Source organism: Rhinolophus sinicus, linkage group LG17, assembly GCF_036562045.2.
Source record: "Rhinolophus sinicus isolate RSC01 linkage group LG17, ASM3656204v1, whole genome shotgun sequence".
In the NCBI taxonomy this organism is placed as follows: Eukaryota; Metazoa; Chordata; class Mammalia; order Chiroptera; family Rhinolophidae; genus Rhinolophus; species Rhinolophus sinicus.
Genome location: NC_133766.1, coordinates 10863043 through 10883751, shown reverse-complemented (window position 1 = coordinate 10883751; position 20709 = coordinate 10863043). Strand labels below are relative to the sequence as shown.

General features: G+C 45.9%; 1 protein-coding gene across 5 annotated transcripts in view; it reads right to left on the bottom strand.

The window, feature by feature from the left end:
- The window catches only part of CACNA1E (calcium voltage-gated channel subunit alpha1 E), a 453931-nt gene extending 433956 nt beyond the window's left edge, over nucleotides 1-19975 (bottom strand). For 3 of the 5 annotated variants that reach the window (XM_074322331.1, XM_074322336.1, XM_074322333.1), the window contains exons 1-2: nucleotides 19883-19975; nucleotides 17938-18016 (exon numbers count right to left, since the gene is read on the bottom strand). In XM_074322331.1, the coding sequence (XP_074178432.1) occupies nucleotides 17938-18016; nucleotides 19883-19939 (136 nt within the window). In that variant the 5' untranslated portion in view covers nucleotides 19940-19975. The remainder of the gene's footprint in view (nucleotides 1-17937; nucleotides 18017-19882) is intronic. The other 2 variants (XM_074322334.1, XM_074322335.1) reach the window with 1 other exon arrangement.
- Between the last annotated feature and the right edge of the window lie 734 nt (nucleotides 19976-20709).

Genomic DNA, 20709 nt, shown 5'->3' with positions numbered 1-20709 from the left:
TAAATTTGCATGGGAAGATGTCAACATGAAGTTCTGTAATATGAGAATAAAGACTTCAGCAGTCCCAGAGAACCCCAACACTGTTCCTGATTTCTGTTGTGAGCCCTCCCTTCCAATGTCCCTAAATCAATCAAAAAGCCCTGGGGAGATACCTTGAGGGGTGAATGAACCTCTCTCTGATAACTAAGAGAGAAGAAAAGAGATCTGTAAAAACCACTTTTCTAATATTTTAACTTTTTAAAAGATAAATTAATGTTTTAAAAACTAACAACGATGTATTATAATATACGTGGAAGTAAAATTTATGACAGCAATAACACAAAAGACATGAGAGGGAAATGCAGAAGTATATTATTTTAAAGTTCTCATATTATACATGAAATGGTATATTATTTAAAAGTAGACTATGTTAACTTAAAGATGCATATTGTAAACCCTACATTAAACACACACACACACACACACACACACACACACACACACGAGGTATAGCTAGTGGGGAGAAAATAGAATAATACAAAATCCTCGATCCAAAAAAAGGTAGAGAAAGAGCAAATTATGAACAAAGAACAGATTAAAACAAATCTGAAGAGAAAACAAAAAGAGACGTAAACCCACCTGTGATTACGTTATTATATTACACTAAATGCAAATGGTCTAAACAGTTCAATTAAAAGGCAGAGATAATGAGACTGAATAAAACAGTAGAACACAAGCATGTGATTTCTAGAAGAAACCAATTCTAAATATGAAGTCAAAGATAAGTTAAAACTAAAAAGATGTTAAGACGGTATATGATGCAAACCCTAATCAAAGGATAACTAGAGTGTCTATGTTAATGCTAGAGTGTCTATGTTAATGTCATAACAAGCAATAAAAGACTAAAGAACCAAAATTTAATAATGATAAAAGGGTCACCTCCTCAGGAAGACATAACAATCGTAAATGTTATGCACCTTGCAACAGAGTTTTCAATACAGGAAGCAAAATGTATAGACAGAAGTGAAAGGAGAAATAGATAAATACAATTATAGTTGGAGATTTCAGCATTCCTCTCTCAGTAATTGATAAAACAAGTAGACTAAAAATTCAATAAAAATACAGAAAACTTGAACAACACATAAACCAATTCGAACTAACTGACATTTACAGAATACTCCATCCCATTCAGCATCATGTACTCAGAGAACTTACAATGTTCTCTGACTACAACAGAATGAAGAAATCAACAACAGAAAGTGATCTGGCAAATCTCAAAATGTGTTGAAATTAAACAGAATGCTTCCAAATAATCCAGTGGTCAAATAAAAATCATAAGAAAAAATTTTAAATATATTGAACTGAATGACAATGAAAACACACATATCAAAATATGTGGCATGCAACTAAAGCAGTGCTTGTTGGAAAATCCATAGCTTTAAACACTTATGTTAGAGGAGAAGAAAGGTCTAAAACAAATTATCCAAGCTTCCACCTTAAGAGGCAAGAAGAACGAGCAAATTAAACCTAAATTAAGAAAAAAAAGCAGAAACCAATGGCATAGAAAATAGATGAAATAGAGAAAAATCCATAAAAACATAAAAACAAAAACTGGTTGTTTGAAAAGATCATTAAGCAGCACATGAAAAAGCATGAAATATTTAGATAGAATTTAAACAAAATATGTGCAAACGCTATAAACTGCAAAACACAAAACATTTTCAGATAAATTAAAGTAGACCTAAATAATTGGAGAGATATACCATGTTTGTGGACTGGAAAATTCAGTATTATTAAGATTAATTCTCCCTAAATTGATCTACATGTAGATTTAAATGGGGATTGCAATGAAAATACCAGCAGGTTTTCTTGTAAAATGTAACAAGTTAATTCTAAAATTGATATCGAAGTTCAAAGAAGTTAGAATATCCAAAATAATTTCGAAAAAGAATAAGGTAGAAAACTTACACTACCTGATTTCAAGACTTACTATAAAGCTACAGCAACCAAGACAGTGTGGTATGAGTACATGTATAAACATATAAATGAATGGAATTGAATTGAGCGTCCAGAAATCAATTCTCACACATATGGGTCAATTATCACATTTGAGAGAATTGTCAAGAGAATCCAACGGGGAAAAACAATTGTTACAACAAATGCTGCTGAAACATCTGGATATTCATAGAGAAAACAATGAACTTCACTCCTTCCCTCACAGCATACAAAAAAAACTAACTTGATATGGATAATAGACTTAAATGTAACAGCTAAAACTATAAAATTTCTAGAAGGAAACATAGGGGAAAATATTTGTGACCTTGGGATACGCAAAGATTTCTTAGAGAGTATACAAAAAGCATGAACCACAGAAGAAAAAATTGGTAAATTGGCCTTCATCAAAAACAAAAATTTCTCTTCAAAAGACACCTTACAAAAATGAAAAGGCAAGACACAAGAAAATATTCACAATGCATATGTGTGACAAAGGACTAATATCCAGAATATTTAAACAATGTCTCCAACCCGATAATAAGATAAACAACCAATTTTTAAATGAGAATATATTTGAACAGGCACCTCACAAAATAAGATATACAAATACCAAATACATGAATATATGTTTATCGTCATTAGTCATAACAAAAATTTAAGTTAAAACCACAATGAGATACCACTGCACACCCATTAGAATGACAAAATTTAAAAAAAAACAAAAAACTGACCATATCAGGTGTGAGGATATGGAGCAAATGGAATTTTTATAGGTGGCTGGGTTTATATAAAATGTTTTAACCACTTTGAAAATAACTTGGCACTTTCTTAAAAAGGTTAAACATACACTTATATATAACCCAGCAGTTCTGCTCTTAGGTATTTATCCAAGAAAAATGAGAACGTATTTCCACAAAAAGAGTTTACACAAATGGCCATAGCAATTTTATTTATAATAGCTCAAAACTAGAAGCAACCTAAATGTCTAACAACAGATGAATGGATAAGCAAATTTTGGTATATTCATAAAATGCAATATGATTTATTCCATTAACAATATACCACATACAAAATGGATAAATCTCAAAAACATTGTGCTGAGCAAAAGAAGCCAAGTTCATAAGAGTACTTACTATTTGACTTCATTTATATGAAATTCTATAAGAGGTAAATTGATGCTATATTTTTGGCCTAGTATCCTAAGTGTTGGGGGTACTGATTGCAAAGGTATATGAGGAAATACTTTGGGGTCATAGAGCTGCATTATATCTTGATTGTGGGGGTTTTTACTCAGGTGTGCACATTTGTCAAAGCTCATCAAACCGTACACTTAAAAGGGGTGTATTTTATTTTACGCAAATTATATCTCAATAAATGTGTGTTTTTTATAAACCAAGTAGTCAAAAGAACAAACCCTGACCTTCTCAGACTTACAGTGAGGGCCCTGCATAACTTCTCCCCACACTCTTCATATGCCCCAGCTTCAAAATAACCCTCAAATTCAAACAAATTGGCTTACAACCTGTCCTCCCCAAAAAAGACTAAGCATCACTGCTACAGAGAGCTTTCTGTGCCTGCATAAACCCTCTTTGCTCTACCGGTCCCACACTCATGGTCGGCCTTCACAAAGCCTTCCTCCCACCGCCCTGATTATTCCACCCTTGGTTATTGCACCACTTTTACTCTTTTGGTTGTTCCTTTATTTGTTTTATGTGTGTTCCTCTCATCTCCCAAGGTAAACTGTTACCCTTTGATATACAGTCAATTCCAGTTATTTCTGGTATTTATGTTCTATCGAGTTGCTGTGAACACTGAAGTCGCCAGGATTGAACCATTCATTGCTCCCGGGGGGAAAACTCGGGGCTGGATTCCTGAGAAATTCTGGTCACAACTCTTTCATCAACCAACCAATCCATAACCTTGTGGTATGCATGTTTCTCTTTAAAGACAACCTATTCAATATATAGTGTTGATTCATTAAACTCATGGCCCCACAGCCCTGTCACTCACGCCTGAAGAAAGCTTTATCTAACACACATATTTTCTCCCTAATGCACATCCCAGCCTTTTTCCCAGCCTTAGAAACACCGGGCAGCCCTTCAGCAGTACCCTTGGGGCTATTTTAAAGAAAGAAATCACCAAGAAAAATGCAAAAACATGGCACTAAAGACATCCACGAAAAGGATGATTGTTTAGAGTATGAGCCAGGGAACAAGGAGGCAGAGGGATGCCTCGTTCCCCCTCCGCTGGAAATGCGCCAGGTGAGGGACTCCAATTTTCCCTGTACCACACATGACCATGAAGGACCCTGAAAGAGCCCTGAGCCTGGATTTGGGGGTTACAATACATTTTGGCGAGCGAGTGAAATCACAAATACGGAGTTCATGAATAATGGAGATTGCAGGTACTGCACACACACTAGGCATCAATAATTTATGCAGAGGATCGAAGGGACAAACAAAAGGAGGAAATAACTCATGGCTTCACTGAAGTCTCTATCAAGAATCCTTGTTTAAAATTCATTTCAGGAGGTACATTCAGGCTGGAAGAGAAGCTCTCCAAAGTCAGTTTTTGAGACTCTTACAGACACAAATTAGAGGCCATTGCTAGGCAGAGGCTGAGGAGAAAAATCTCCCCACCATCAGCCATTTGCAAGGTCCATTAAGGAAAGTTTCTTGTTTTTTATTGGCAACCTGCAAACTATCTATTTCTGACTGGGGAGAATGGGTAAAACAAAACGAAAAAAATGACTGTCCTGTTTCTAAAACAAAGGGATATTTGCCGTGTTACCTTGTGAAGAGAAAATAGACTAGAGAGAGAGAGAGAATACACATGATTTAATTTACCCCATTAAAAATTTCTGCCTAAGAATTAATCACATTTCTACACACTAACAACGAAATGTCTGAAAAAGAAATAAGGAACACAATCCCATTCACAATAGCCTCAAAAACCAATAAAATAGTTAGGAATCAATTTAACCGAGGAGGTGAAAGGTCTGTACACTGAGCGTAACAAGTTTTGGGGCGCAGCAGTAGATAATCAAACCACAGTCTAAAACAAGCTATAAAGACATAGTGTGCCTCAAACACAACTTGAACAAAACACATTGAGTGAAGGCAGATGTGAAGGGGCATGAAAAGAGCACATCAGCTCCACAGGTGAGTGAAGAAGGCTTCAATAGGTGCTCCTAGTGCACCTACTTTTAGGGAGCTGTCCCCCTGGTGCCTACAAAGAGGACTAAGCAAGTGTTTGGGGGTGCAGATGGGCTGAGGCACTGAACGTCCTTGGTTTCTGCCGTGTTGACATGGCAGAGTCCTCCCTTCAGAAGCCCGTGGCCCACCAGTGTCCAGCCAGCAGAGACGAGTGTCTTCTGCCCCTCCAGCTTGCTCTCATCCCAGCCTTTGCTCCCCAGCCTGGCAGGGCCGGTTTCATGGAAGACACCCACTGGGCTCCCTCGCTGTCTCCCCTGCAGGGCCCGGCAAGCCAGCCTTGCTCTCAGCACAGGAAAGGGACTGGTGGCTGGATTGTTGAAATGGCACACTTCAGGGCCATGGCACTGCAGAATAAGGTCATCTGGAAGGTCACAGATGCTGTTTCCTTCATGTGGGCTTCACCGTCTTATTTGGATATCCAGGTATTATATTTGGTTGGGTTTCCATCTGGATCCAAAGTTATCGTGTTCTGAATTATCAGCATATTTATACTCTCATCTGTAGTCCCACTTACTACGCTTGTACGCCCTTTAAGACGAAGCAGTCTAGCCTCATGGAAATGATGGAGGGGGGACAGAAAGGGACTAACTAGGGCATCGAACCATCCCAGTTTGCCCAGAGGACTCAAGGGGGTCCCAAGATCCAGGGTTTTCAGAGCCAAAACCTGGAAAGTCTTAGGCAAAGCAGGGCAGTTGGTCATTCTACTACTAAAATCTCCAGAGGGTACAACCCTGCCAGCACCCCTCACAGGTCCATACAGCCCTCCAGGGTGGGAGAAAGGGGGCGGAAGAGCCACTGCCATCGCCCATGCAGCCCTATGGCCCCATGGGAGCGCCCAGCTCCCTCACCGGCTATGACGATGGTCTCCTGGGTAACGAGCCGCAAGTCTGTCTCCCAGCCCAGGGTTCTCTGCTCAGAGAGGTTTGTGCTCAAACAAGTTTTGGAAAATTTAGGTTCAACATAAACTAATCAGAGGCTTTCACTGCAGGACTTCTCAGAGCCTATACAACAAGCACACTGCTTTCCAGTCCTCTATTCAGGAACCTGCTGAGGAGCAGCGAACACAAGAAATGGCAGCAGGAAGAGTTCAAATCCTCATCTTCATCATCACCATTCCCAGCGTCAGCATCAATGTCATCACCGTCGCAGGCAGGGGCCACACTTACCAAGTGATTCTTATGCAGGGGGCATTGAGGGAAGAGCCTTCCGGCCCTTACAAGATTTAGTCATCACAATAGCACTACAAGCAGTGCTCAGAAGGTTTAAGTGACTTGCCCAGGGCACACAGCTAGTAATGCCTGAGGCAGGATTTGAACCAAGGTCTGCCTATCGTCAGTGTCTCCTGAGCAATGACTGGTGGCAGAGGCCAGTTCTGCTGCCTGGCTCCTTTCTTGTCCCCACCCACTTCCCTCCTAATAGGATTTATTTGTTTCTAGAATCTCTGGTTACAAAGGGAAGAGGTTCTCCCAGGCCAAGATTTTGAGGGCAAAGAGAGCCATTTCCAAAAAGACCCCCCAAAAAAGGTTAAACTTCAGTGGGCCTGACAATAGTTCCACCTGAGAACAACGATCACAGCAGTAAAAGCCAACATTTTTTGAGCACTTACTATAAGCAGGTACAGGCTAAATGCTTTATGTAGGTTCTCTCATGAGAATTACAGAAAAAGGAAGTCTCAGATTGGGTCTCACCCTTAGAGCCAGTATCTATGGAACCACACGACTCCTGTGCATGGCACTCTGTGCCTCAGTTTACTCATCTGCAAAGTGGGATGATATTAGTTCCTACCTTATGGAATTATTTTGAGGATTAAATGAATTAATATTTGTAAAGCACTTAGCACAGTGCCTGGCAAGATGCAAGTCGATATGTGTTTGCTTTTGTTAGATTCCAAGAAAAAGATCAGTGCATCTTAGGGAACCAGGGAGCCAGGGGCTGGGGCTGAGTGTGAGAGACGAGTGTCTGTCCTTTCTATAGCAGCAGTCCCTCTGGCTTCAGAGAGATGGTCTCCATCCATCTTCACATCCCAGTTCCCAGCCCAGTGCCTGGCTCACTGCAGGCTCCCCAAAATGGCTGCTGGATGCTGCCCATGGCTTCCTTCTCCACCCCCACGCAATCCTGGTTCATAGCTTCACATACGGAAAATGGGTCTTCAGAGGGACACAAAGCCCACGGAACACCCACTGGTAGGACTTTTCTCCTTCCCACACCCTATTTTCCCTGCCCGGGCCTGGCCCCCTTGTCCAGACTGGCACAAAGGTCACCCTCAGCAACCCCTGCTTGGCCTTCCGCTTTTCACCTTCCCCTGCAGAGGACGGAGCTGGGGTATAGGATACAAACTCCTGCTGGTGAACAGATGGCAAGCTCTGGCCCGACATTAGAGATGGGCTCTTCAGGCTTACGTAAGGAGATCAGGTCACTGAAATAGGCTGTGGGATCTGGTTTTCCCATTTTACAGATGAGGAAACTGAGGCTCAGAGGATTAAGTGGCCCAATGTTAAGCGGTGATGTCAAGATTTGAGTCCAGGTCTTTCTGATCACAAATCAGAATTCTTTCCATTACAATACGCCCCTCTTCTCTCTCACCTCTCCTACTTTGTTCCTCTTCTCTCAACTTTCCATTTGGAAATCTATCCCACTGCTTCTCGGAATTTGCCTTTCCAGAGTTGGTGGTAAAGAGTAGCCATCTCCACTAACCTGCGCCCTGTGAAAACTACCCCACCCACAAATGTCTTCCTGCTCCCCCCACCTCCAAAGTCCCCTCTACACACACACCCCGTGATATTGCAGTTTGTGGGTCTTTTTGGTCACAGTTTGTTTTTGTTTTTGTTTTTAATTCTACCAAGTGGACCGGGGGTGGAGAGTCAAATCGTTACTATATTTATACTGTAAATGGATTTAGGTGATCATAAAGGCAGATGTTGCTATAGCAACTAACGTTCTAGGATCCCATACACATCCCTTTGCCTTTGTGCAAAATACACTGGATTGTAGCTAACATCTCCCTAAATGGTCTGTGCAGAGCAGGGCACACTGACCAGGTGGGCAGGTCAAGGCCAGCTCACACACGTGGGGCTCTTCAGTTACCAAAATACTGGCTGCAGCTGGTAGTTCCAGATGGACCTGGGCGCCAGCACACTCTCAGAGAGCCCTCGGGAGGTGGCTCTCTCCCTCCTGGCTGGATTCTCTTCTTTGCTCTCTTTTCTTTCCCCTTTTCATGCTGGTTCTAAATTAGGCTAATTGGTTAACTACAGCCTGGGCTATTTTCTGAACACCCCTGGCTGGCAACAGGGCATTCGCTCTGACAATAACCCACCTTGGTGTGAAGGAGACCCCCTCAGGACCTGCCCTGGTGTTGTGCTGCTTGATGAGCCCAGGCCCCTTTCCCTGGGACCCCTCCCCACCTTGCTGGGAGCCCCTCACCCACCCAATCAAAGCTGTCCCACTGTGTATCACGCAAAGGGGAAAAGACCAGGCTGGAATTTAAAGGACCTGTGCTCTAGCCCAGGCTCTGCCACCTAGGAGCTGCCACCTAGCTGCTGCATGACCTCCCCAGCCTTAGTCCCCTGACCTGTGAGAGAGGGCTGCTTGACTGCAGAAAGTGCAAGCCTAGTATGGTTCATTCATTAAGTAGGTGAGAATGATAACACGACAAATACTTCCCACCAGTGTTTGCCTTTTTTCACAAAATAGGAACCTTAAACCACAAGAATCAAACCAGAATTATAGAAATTCAGCCATCAGTTAACAGGTGGGGGATAGGCTCTCATAGCAACCATCTACACACGTGGCATCACCTAGTGACATGATCCACACTCCGTCTACCATGATACACGTGGGTGCTCAGGAGCTCAGAGTCCGGTATGGGAGGCAGACGGGTACATGGCAATAGATACACAGTGTGATGGACACCATGGTGGGTGTGTGCTCTGAGGACGGACACGGAAACCGGAGGGAGGTCCTAGCTGTGTGAACTTGGGCAAGCTACCCACTCTCTCTGAGCCTCAGTCTCCTCACCTGTGAATTGGACACAATGTCTGATTCAGAGCTGTTTCTAGACAAGCTTATCTACTCCGTGCTTTGGACTACCACCCATTTCTAGTGGCTCCCACACATCTAATACGCCCCATACCCAGCCCAGACCTCTTCCTCGAGCCCTCTATCTATCTGTGAAGCTGGCAGCTGTGTGTTCTTCAGAGACCTCAAACTCAATATATCCCCAACTGAGCTCGCCATCTTCCCCTGTACATCTTTGCCTCTCCCCATACTCTCCGTCTGGAGCAATAGGTCCGTCTTCTACTTCTTGCCTCTCTGGACATGCCCGCAGGACCAACCAACCATCCAGTTCTATGGAATTCACCTCCCAAGTATCTCTGGATCCTGAAATAAGTGCCCCAGTCCTGACTTTCAATGTCTCCAGCTCTCCCGGGCCTTCCTCACCCTGGTCTGGGCCTAATGAATCCCATCCTCCCCACAGATTCCAGGGGGGCCCTTTCGCCATGCAGAGGTCATGACGTCATCCCCATCGACGGACAGGTGCAGACTCCTCCCTGAGGCTCTTCAGAACGCAGCCTCTGCCGCCTTCCTGGCCTCGCTCCCCTCCCCTGCCTCAGTCTCCCCATTCCTGGCTCTCAGACCTGCTGCAGTCCCCGTGGCATTCCTCACCTTGGTGCCTCTGCTTAGCGGGGCGTTCCCTCTGCTTGGAATGCCCTCTAGCCCATTTCCTTCATACTCTTTCTTCCCCTTGCCCTTCTATTCACAGTCACACATTACCTCCTCCTGGAAGTACTGATTTTCCTCTCAGATTTTCCTGGGCTGGGCTCCCTGAAAGCCAAGCGCATCTCGCTCTTGTCACACTCACCATGTTGTTTGCTGTGTACATGCTCATTTCACCCATCAGACTTCAAGCTCTCCTGTCGCACAGACTAACCGCAGCTCCTTTATACGCGTGCCTCCGCTCCCTAGCACAGCCAGGCGCCTCGCCAGGATCGAAATTATGTCTGATGAAAATGTTAAGGAGGGAACTATTTGGAAGAGAATCTTTCTCTTAAAACTGAATTGAACCCATGGACTTTATAGCCTTATTTTCTATCCAGCTGAGCCAAGCAAAGGCAATAGTGCTAAACCAGATGGCCGTCTCCAGATTCCAGCTGTGATGGTCAGTTTTATGTGTCAGCTTAACTCGGCTGCAGTACCAAGTGAGTCAAGGAGGTGCTGCCGTGAAGCAGTTTTGCAGGTGCGGTAACATCTAGAACCAGTGGACTTTAAGTAAAGGAGATAGGTAAGTGGGCGTCATCCAATTAGTTGAAAGGCCGTAAGAGCAGAACTGAGGTTTCCCTGAGGAAGAAGCCATTCTGCCTATGATGGCAGCTTCAGCCCATACCTGAGAGTGTCCAGTCTGCCCACCTTGGTGGCCCACCCTGTGGGTTTCAGACTTGCCTCGCCAGCCCTCACAACTGTGTAAGGCAAATCCATGCACTCAATGTAGCTTTACATGTATACACATACATATGTATATACTGTATACATACACTACTGTCTATATACATTATAGATACCCCATACCTCTATATAGATAGAGTAGAGATAGAGACAGAGAGACAGAAATAGAGACATCTCCTATGGGCTCTGTTTCTCTGGTAGAGCCCTGCCAGACCCCTGGGCTTCCAGGCTCTTATCTTTGCATCACAGCTCTCTCAGAGGGGAGTATACTTAGGAGCTCTTTAGATGTCTCCACTTTCAGTAGCCCTGCAGCATCCACGAGAAGTGGGTGCCTGGTGAGGAAGATGCTCCCTTGGCTCCAGGAGAACCTCAGCCCAGGGGGCTCAACAGCTTTCCGAGCCGGCACGGTGGGACCGCTTGTCGGCTTTCCCATCTCCTAGGCCAGGGCTGGCTCCCCGGCAGACCAAGACTGAAGCATCAGTATTCGGTACTAACGAGAAGAAAAGGCTGCTGTAGATTATTGAACTTGGCCAATTCACAAGTAAACAAACACACACTCGCAAGCCAGAGCCTGGGCTAATACAATGTACTTTGCTCATTTAATTTAACATGAGTCCTTCACGGCATATTAGTAGGAGTCCTGTAGTATATGTTGTGGAAATAATGAAGGCTTAGCAACGAGACCTGTTTCAGCACTATGCTATTAAACCTTCACTAAGAAGGGAGGTGAGGCTGCCAGGCTTTTTGTGGAAATGACTGGGTTTGGAAATTAGCACTGTTCGAAAGAGTTAGGTGAGACAGAGTCTGGCAACGGCCCAGAATGGAACGATCCCAGGAACGCTCAGCTCATGGGTCTGAGGACCAAGGCCACTGCCGAACCCAGGATCAGCCAGCTTCTCAGATCTCAACAAGGCCCAGTGCGCACTCCTCTGTCATGGCCAACAGGGGGGTTGCTGTCTGGGAGAACACTGAAGCAGTCACAGGAAGGAGGACACCCCAACTCTAACCCTACTTGGTCACATGCAAACCCCACGAACCTGAGCCGCCCTCAGTGACCATCTGTCTCCCACTAGGAGCAAAATCAAGATTCAGAGAATCCTCTCTCACTGGTCAGATGAGAACTGGGCCCCTCTCCCGTCCTTCCTTCTCAAGTGTGATTGGTTGAGTTAGATGGTTCTATCAAAACTCAGAAGAAGGCTAGTGGGGTTTTCTTCCCTCCATCTTACCAACCCAATTTCAATTTGTATGCCACACCTCAAGCCTTTCCTGCCTTCTTCCCAGCCAGACTGGGATGTCGCCCTTCCCTGCTTGTCCCCAGGGGCACGACCACCAGTTATCTCTCAGTGGAGAAGCATCCCCAGCACGGCTGTGTCTCCATCATCAGCCATTTTAGCCTTTCCGCTCTTGTCTGTGGAATGAAAGATTGCCTTTTAAAGCAGTTCCAGGCATCATTGACTAAGGAGAAGATAATCGCCTGGGGAAGGAGACCACAATTCCTGTCTCTCAAGTCTCCACTATGTTGCAGAAACGCACTGAACTACTGAACTGAGAGACACTAGACGTGCGGTCTAGGCCCCCTCTGCCACACCATCAGCTCTGAAATCTTGGGTAAGTCGTTCACTGCTCAGCATCCGTTTCCCTTTTGTAACATGGAAGCTACAGCACTTATTTCTGAGGTGCCAGGAAATGAAAAGCTTGTTTCTCCAAGATCACCTCTTGTATGCTTGCTGTGCTACTACCCCTGTTCTGGGTCTTTCTTTTTCTCCCTCCCTCTCTCCTGCCCTCCAGTTCTGCCTCCCTCTTCCTCTCACCTCCTCCTCACCCCGCTCTGGGTCTCCCTCAGATTTCAATAAGTCACCACCAGAGCAGACAACCTACACACCTTTATCTCCATGTTTCTGCAGCCCCATCCTGTGGTGCCCAGATTGCTCGACCAGTGGAAATAGGAAATAGTCCTGGAAGCTCTCAGCATCATAAGGAAGGGGACTGTTGGTGGGGACGCAGCTACTATAATGAAAAGCTGAAAAGGAGCCCACGCAGCTTCAGGCCCCTGGAAGGGGCAAAAAGTAGGGAACTTCAGCTCTTGGGGATAAAATTCAGAGCCTCGGACAGTGAGGTATGTTGGGGGTGGGGAAAGGACTGGGTGTGTACAGCACATTGATTGATTCATGTAATTTGTGAATTAACATTAACCCTACTAAGTGCCTGGCATCGAGCTCAGTGTCATTAACGAGAAAGACACCGTCCCTATCCTCAAGGAACTCAGTGTACAGTGGGGGAGATCGACGTGATGGGAGAGAATTCCAATACAGAGAAGAAGCAGTGGGTGGATGGGAGGACACTGCAGGCTCCCGAGTCCACTCTGTGGGGTTAGAACAGACTTCCTGGAGGAGAGGCGGGCCAAACTAAGACCAGAAAGGGTGCCTTCAGCTAACCCAGTCTCCCGGCAGCATTTGATGCAGTTGACACCCCTCCTCCTTGAAACACTTTCTTCACTTAATTTTCCTCCCTTTCAGCCCGTTCTTCCTAGTCGCCTTCACTGGAGGCTTATCTTCCAAACGTTTAGATGTTTGCATGCCCAGCGCTTGACCCTCGGGCCTCTTCTCTGTTGCTCTCACTCGGTAGGAGAGCCCATCCATTTCTTGGCTTTAAGTACCACCTGCCATCAGAAACCACCCAATTTGTATTTCTAGCTTGATCTCTCCTTCCAGCCACTAACTCAGTAGCTCCCCAACAGGTATCTTCATCTAAATATGACCAAAACTGAACATTTGACTTCTACCCCCACCTTCACCCTAAAACTACACCCTCCCTCAATCTTTCCCTCTCAGGCCAAACCCTGGAGTCATTCTTGAATTCTCTTTTTTCTCTCATGCCAACATCCAACTGGTCAGCAAATCTTGCATCCATCTCTGCCTTAAACAGATACCCCAAATTTGGCCTCTTCTTACCATCTCCATGGTCCTCACCTTGGGCCAAGCCACCACATCTCCCTCTGCAGTCACCGCCTAACTGATCTCCTCACCTCCGATTTGTCCCTAAAATCAGAGTGATTCTTTAGAACTGTAAGTCAGATCATGTGCTCACCTGCTCAGAACCTCCCGTGGTTTCCTGTGTCACTCAGAATAAAATACAAAGTCTCTCCCATTGCCTAGAAGAATCCCATGTCATCTGGGCCTCCACCCCTCTGGTCTCAACAACGCCCACGGCTTCCCCACTGCCCACAACCCACCACATTCACTATCTCCAGCCATACCGCCTGTTCCTTGAACAAGCCAAGCACCCTTCTCCCCTCCTCCCCCCAGATCTGTGTGTTCTACCTCCTTCTCTTATGCCCACTTGACTTTCTCCCGCACTTCAGATGTCATCTCCTCAGATGGGCCTCCGTGGCACAGATACGTTGACTTCTTGTGTCAGGAGTTCCTAGCTAGATACAGATGGAACACTCAGCTACAATCTGTGAAGACTTCTTTCCATGAAGGTAGTGTTCACAGGGGAAACCAAGAAGAGATTTGGAGAACTAGCAACCCTGGGAGGTTGGCACCATCCTTTGTTACCCTTAGTCCTGGAGGAACAAGGCGAGGACATGGTATTACCAGAGCCCGTATGGAAGCGGGAACCCTGGGTGTGCTGGTGCTTGGTGGGGCTGTGGCTGTGGGATGGCAGCCATTGCAGAACAGTGGCAGTGCAGGAAGAACAAATGCCCACCCTTTTGCCATCCTCGGGTCTCCTGCGGGTGCACCCTTTTGGCCAAATCCAGCCGGGAGTTGGAGGGATCCAGTCCATGGAGTTGAGGCGCAAGAGAACAGAGCAGGTCGGAGAAGCACAGAGAACAGATCTGCCTTGGGAGGCAAAGGGAGATGATGCAGCACCTCACTATTCTGCTTCCTCTCCTTCCGGGCACCAGACGGGACCTCAAATTCCCTGTCCCTTCCCTTGATGTCAGTACAGCATGCCCCTTGCTTTAGCCAATGTCACTTCCAGATATACGTCACATACGTCATCACATTCCCCCTTCCACCTGCTATGATGACCAGTGACAGTCAGAGGATAAAAACTCAGTCAGCCCGGGTCCAAAGTGACAAAGATGGGGAGTAGAGTCCCCTGCTGTCTGCCAGAGGACATGTCACAGGAGCAAACATAAGCCCTGAGATTTGGGAGTAGTTCGTTACTGTAGTTTCACCTAGTTTATCCTGACTGATTACTTACCCGCCAAAATAGCAACCTCCCTCAGCCTTACACCTTACTATCTCTTGCTTTCTTCATCAGACTTATCACCACCTGACAAACTTCGATGTTTGTTCATTGTCTGTCTCCTTCCTCTGAAATGTAAACCATGGAGGGCAGGACTTTGTTTAGTTCACCACTAATTCTTGGCACCTAGAACAGCCCTGGGTTCCTAGCAGATGCTACACTTCTTGGATGAATAGATGAATGAGTAAATGAGCTCGCGGTGACTCACATGTGTTATTATGTCCTAGGCAATTCTAAGGAAGTAACAGATTAAACGAATCACGAAGGTGTCCAGCTTAAGCCATGGAGTGAGTCGTGGAGGCATTTTGACTTCAGAGCCCAAGCACTTGAGCACTGTGCTATCTGGCTTTCCAAGGGGGCTTGCTGGGGGCGTTCAGGAGAGGCCATTCAGGGCGCAGGCCAGAGGCTGAAGAGAGCCCGTGCAGCCTCCTGCCAGAAAGTGTTAGTTATGGCTGGAGCCACGAGTGACAACCAATAAACTATCTGGGGTAACAGGGAAAATTAAAAACTTTGTTTGACTATGCAAAAATAATGCTAATTATAGTCATTTATGTGACTTGCTTACCATGTCTGCCTAATTACCAGGCAGAACAATTATGTAGATCTTTAACTAACGTCAACCTAACTTTGATTGTAACCGTTAAGAGCTAAAAACAAGAGCTTGGTCCAACAATGAGTCGGTTGCTCACAGAAACTGGTTCTCTGCCCAGAATTTAAAATGAGGGAGAAACTTCCTCTACCAGTTACTGCCGATATTATTAGTGATCTTCCAGGTACAAGTGTTTCGTCTGGACTAGAAGGTCCTTGAGGCTGGCGCGATCTCATTTTTCCTGTTATCACTATGCCCTCCCCACCCGGAGCCCAGGTCAGCCCTGAGTAGAGGGGGCTCCTGAGCCAGTGTTTATCTGTTGGTGGTCTTTCCATGGTCCTGACTCCCGTGACCCTGAGTCTCCTCTTGCTGCCTGGAGGCTGAAGATGCAAGATTTGCTGAAAGACAGCATGTCTATAGCTGTGCACTGTGGCAAGAACCTTCCCTGAAGCCCTGTAACAGGCCTTCAGAAGAGGTGGGGTGAGGGTGGGATAGGGTGTTTGGGCTCAGGACTAGCTAAGAAGAACCCTTGAAATGTTATAACAGAGAGTGGCAGCTGTCCCCGAAGTGTCCATTCTCTCCTTCCAGTTAACAGTTTTAGCTGGGCACATGGCAGCCAGCCGAAGGCCATATTCCCAGACTCCTTTGCAGCTAGGTGTGGCCAGTGAGATGTCAGAAGTGACGTATGCAAATTCAAAACAATTCATTGAAAAGAGAAGGCATGGACCTCCCTCCACTTTTCCCCCTTTCCTCTGGCTGGGGTACAGGAAGAATGGTAGAGCTCAGGCAAGCTCCCTTGGACCCAGGATGGAATAGAGGTGTTGAGATGCCAGAACAGCAAGATCAGGGGAGCCTGGAGTTCAGAACTGCGGGCTGCAGTATCACACCGTTACAGAGCATTGCCACCATGCACGTGCAATAGACGTAAATCACCATAAGCACAGAAAATAGTCAAATGTACCCAAAAATGAACAGTAGAGGAAGTAGAGAATTTTGCATATTTGTTACCTTTGCTTTTAATATAGATTTTTCCCTTTTAAGTTCAGATGATTTCGTTGTTAACGGTGGCCGTGTTTAACAACCAGCTCTCAAGATTTCTGAACATTTGCGCAAGCTCCAGCTTCCGGTCTATGACACTAGCAAAACCTGCATCCTAATACAGAGGTGATACAGGGAGTGTGAGGCAGGTTGAAATCATGTTCTCAGGGGTGTGTGATATATAACGCAGCCCATGGATGCCCCAGGGTTACCTGGAAAATGAGGCTGTTCCAGGGAGAACTTTGAACAGACAATTCGAAAGCTTCTATTAGTTATCGTTTTAAAACAAAAGCAAAACTCCTTCTTGTAGCCTAACTCCAACTTAAACGCACCCACGTCTGTGGAGAGCTGCTGTTCTAGAAGACTGCTAAGGCCCTTCCTGCTCCAAAGCCCAATGCTCCTGCATGGTCGGGTTGAGCCTTTCTGCCTCTTTCCCACCTGCCTCTCTTGGGACCTGGGACCTTCTCTCACCAGCTTAAAGGCAGAGAGACCCTGTCTCTGGTGAGAGGCATGGCCCCTGACCTAACCTCTCACAGGTGAAAGGCAGGTAAACAATTCATTCAATAAATGAGCACAGAGTAAGTGGAACAGATCAGAGCTCAGAGAAATGTGTTTAGTAGAATCCCACTTTGTTAACAGAAAGAAAGAGAGGAAGGCAGGAAGAGAACAAGAGAGGGAGGAAGGAAGGGAGAGAGGGAGGGAGGGAGGTAGGGAGGGAGATACGTTGTATATATGCTTTTCTGAGCCAAGAGAACTCTGTGAAAGGATACCCACCAAACAATCATTATGGGTTACCTTGGGAGACAGAAAAGGAGGGGAGAGGGTAACTTTCCTTTTATGCATCTGTATTATCTAAACAATGCAGCAAGGATTACTTTACTTTTGTTATTTAAAAACACTAGAAAAGTGATGTGAAGTACTACACACACAGCAGTTAAAATGGATGAACTAGAACTATCTGATATCAGTATGGCTAAGTCTCAAACAATCATTTTGAGCAAAAGAAAGAAGTTAAGGATGAATACAGACGTCATGAAAACAATTATATAGTTTTAAAAAGATTACTTATTGCTTATGGATACGTAGCAATAGTGTATAAGAATATGCGTGGGGATAGCAAACCCAAATTCACATTAGCAGTTACTTCTAAAGACGGACGGCAATGAGAACTAAAGGAATGTACAGCTTTTTTCTGCTGGTCTGCATTGCATTTGTGTGTGCGCGCGTGTTCATTTGAAGCAATATAGCAGGTGTTAAGATTTGATAAAGTTAGGTCAGAGATACTCAGATGTTCATTATCAAAACCTTTCTATTTATATGCTTGAAAAATTCCATAATTAAAATTACCGTGATTTTTAAATTAACAGAATGTATTTGCAAAGAGACATTCAATCACAAAAAAAGAGAATGCATGCATATCACACATACCTTCCTTTAAGTATCCCCAGCGCCTGGCCCTCGTCTGCCATCTCTTGAGCCTCTGTGTGTACAGATGCTTTGCTAGACTCTAGGAATACAAAAGGGTCATTCAGATTCAGCCCGTTTTTAAGAGTCTCACATAAAGCAGGAGAGACAGATGGATAACGGACTCTAAGTCACCAGGTTTGCTCTATGGTACAGACATATGGCCCTGGCAGTGCCTCTTCTGCTGATAGAGGTGACCAACAGGCGTGGAGAGGCCGCATGAAGAAGGCAAAGCAGACTCGTGCTCACCTCCCCGCTCCATGGCTCACGGACGTGGGACCTTCCGTAAATGACGAAACTTCTCTAAGTCCTATTCCTCACTTGTAAACACTTTGCAGGGCTGTAAGTACGGGCCCACCTTGGAGATACTGCAGGTTTGGTTCCAGACCACCGTCATAAAGCGAGGATCGCAATAAAGCGAGTCGTAATGTTTTGCTGGGGGAGGGTCTTACCTTCCATTTGTACAAATCGCTACACCTGTGAAGTGTACGCAAGTGTGCAAGAAAACGAGGCGTGTTGTAGTCCATGAGATCACCTCATTGAAAGCACCTGGCACCTTGACGGGGCCGTGAGTGCCCACTAACTATGAGAACACGTGTGGACACTGAGGGTCAAGAAAGCTGAATCTTTCATCCAAGTTCAAACTAGCGTGGATGACAAATCCCAGATTCCAGCCAGGTGTGTGCTCCTAAAGTGCACTGAACACAGCAAGAATCTTGAGTTTTCTGGGGGCTCAAAAATACCTGTTGAATTGAGACTGAATGTCCAATTGGAAGTCAATTGTCTCATTGTAGAATCATTTGAAGGTAAAAGAAACTTAAAAGAAGAAATCACTGAACTGGAACAGTTAGCAAGGCCGAGACAGGAGTCTCGGAGATCTCACAGCAGGGCGGGGCCAGCTGCCGGGGCTCCCCCCACCATCACACCCCAGCTGCCAGGTTCAGACACGCTCATCTACTCTCCCTGGACAGCACAGGTCCCTCTCTGTAGCCAGCGACACTGGTGATCGGTCCTCACCCATCAGTCTGCCCTCCGTGGCTTTCAAGGCACCCTTGCCCCTGGCCCTCCCCATGCTTCACTCTCCTGCCTGGGCAGCTTCTTCTCCACCCAGGTGGCATTTTGTGTGGCTTTGAGGAACGTTGGACTTCCTTCTGCCTCTGGAAAGCTGGGTCAGACCAGGGTGGGGGCCTGGAGTCACCACCTGGACGAGTCAGCTTGAGTCACCAGAAAAGCAACAGCTCCAGTGATAACAGCAGGATACGCATTGTTGTGCGGGGGACCCTGCTCGCTGCGCCATTTGTCGTGCAGGGAGGCCTGCGGGGTCTCTGCTCCCGCTCCCCACACAAGAACACAGGATATGCTGAGGCCAAAAAGGAACACCCACGGAGCCATAGGTAGGGGAGTCATACCACTATATTCTCTCTGGCGGCTCTATACTCTCACTGGAGGCTGGATCCACACTGTCCGCAAACCACCATCCACGCTTGCCAGCCCAGCCGCCATCTTCTTGCTAGCCCCCATTCTTTCCTCTCCTTCCCTAGCGTAGCCACAGCAGTTATATTAGTGGCCAATGGCTCACTGGTTACAGCTGATGGCCAACTAGCCACAGCTGATGGCCATGCAATCACAGTTGATGGCCATTTACTACCTGAGCCAGCACCTGTCTATGTGAGGCCGAGAGCCTGGAAACTACTTTCTGGGGCTCTGCCCCCACACGCATTGTGTGTCAAATGGTATTCCTGTCTTACATCATTTCACTGACTCTTCTGAGAGTGTGAGAGAGACGTGATTATTATTCTTGCATCATGGACTAGAAAACTACCACTAAGAAAAGTTACAGAGCTGGTCTAAGGTCACCCAGAGAGCAAGTAGTGGAGCCAGGATTTGAACTCTTGAGCCCACGACTTACCCACTGTGCAACGCTGCGTCTTTGGAACAGGATGTAGATTATATCCACTGGGGGCATCCTCTCCGCAATGGTGACCGTCCTCCATTTGACATAAACCTACAAGATGGGGAAATAAGTCTGCACACATACTTCCCTTCTTGCATGAACATTCAAGTTCAAATTGCCTGTGGTCCACAGCCTGGGCAGTTGAGTCTAGGGTTTACATACAATCATCTTCCCAACCCCTTCCTTCTTGTTTACATGTGAAAATCAACCAACTGCTTCTATGTTGGTCCGTGTGCCATTTAGGAGTCCCCCAAACACACATGACTGCATACAAATGCACCTCAGAATCCTCTGGGTTTGAAAGAGAACTTACTCACCCAAGACTTGCTGAGTAAGGAAGAAACGCTGTCCTGGCCGGTGCACGCGTTGGAACGGCAAGGCCCGCTCCCCTCCACTGTTTCTGGAAGGTTACATAACAGCCCTGAGGACCTCATGTAATTCGCTTGGGTGTAGCTGCTTTTCTATGATTCTCTTGCTGGGTGGAAATGATGAGAAATAGCATGTTCCCAGTTTCTCTCAGTAGCTCCACATGAACCAGGACGTGATGGGTACCACGCAGTGGAATAATGAGATTTCACCTACCAGAGAAAAGGTTACATAAGTGGAAATCAGCCCATTCGCCGTAACAGTAAAGGAAGGTCAGACAGACAGCAGCTCTGTTTTGAGCTATCTATCCTGGTTCTGAAGGGGGTGGAGGGTGTAGATGAAAAGGGAGCCCACTAGAGATGTGATTCTAAATTATTCAACTTGACCGTCCCCTTAAGACGTGCCAGGAAGCTGGA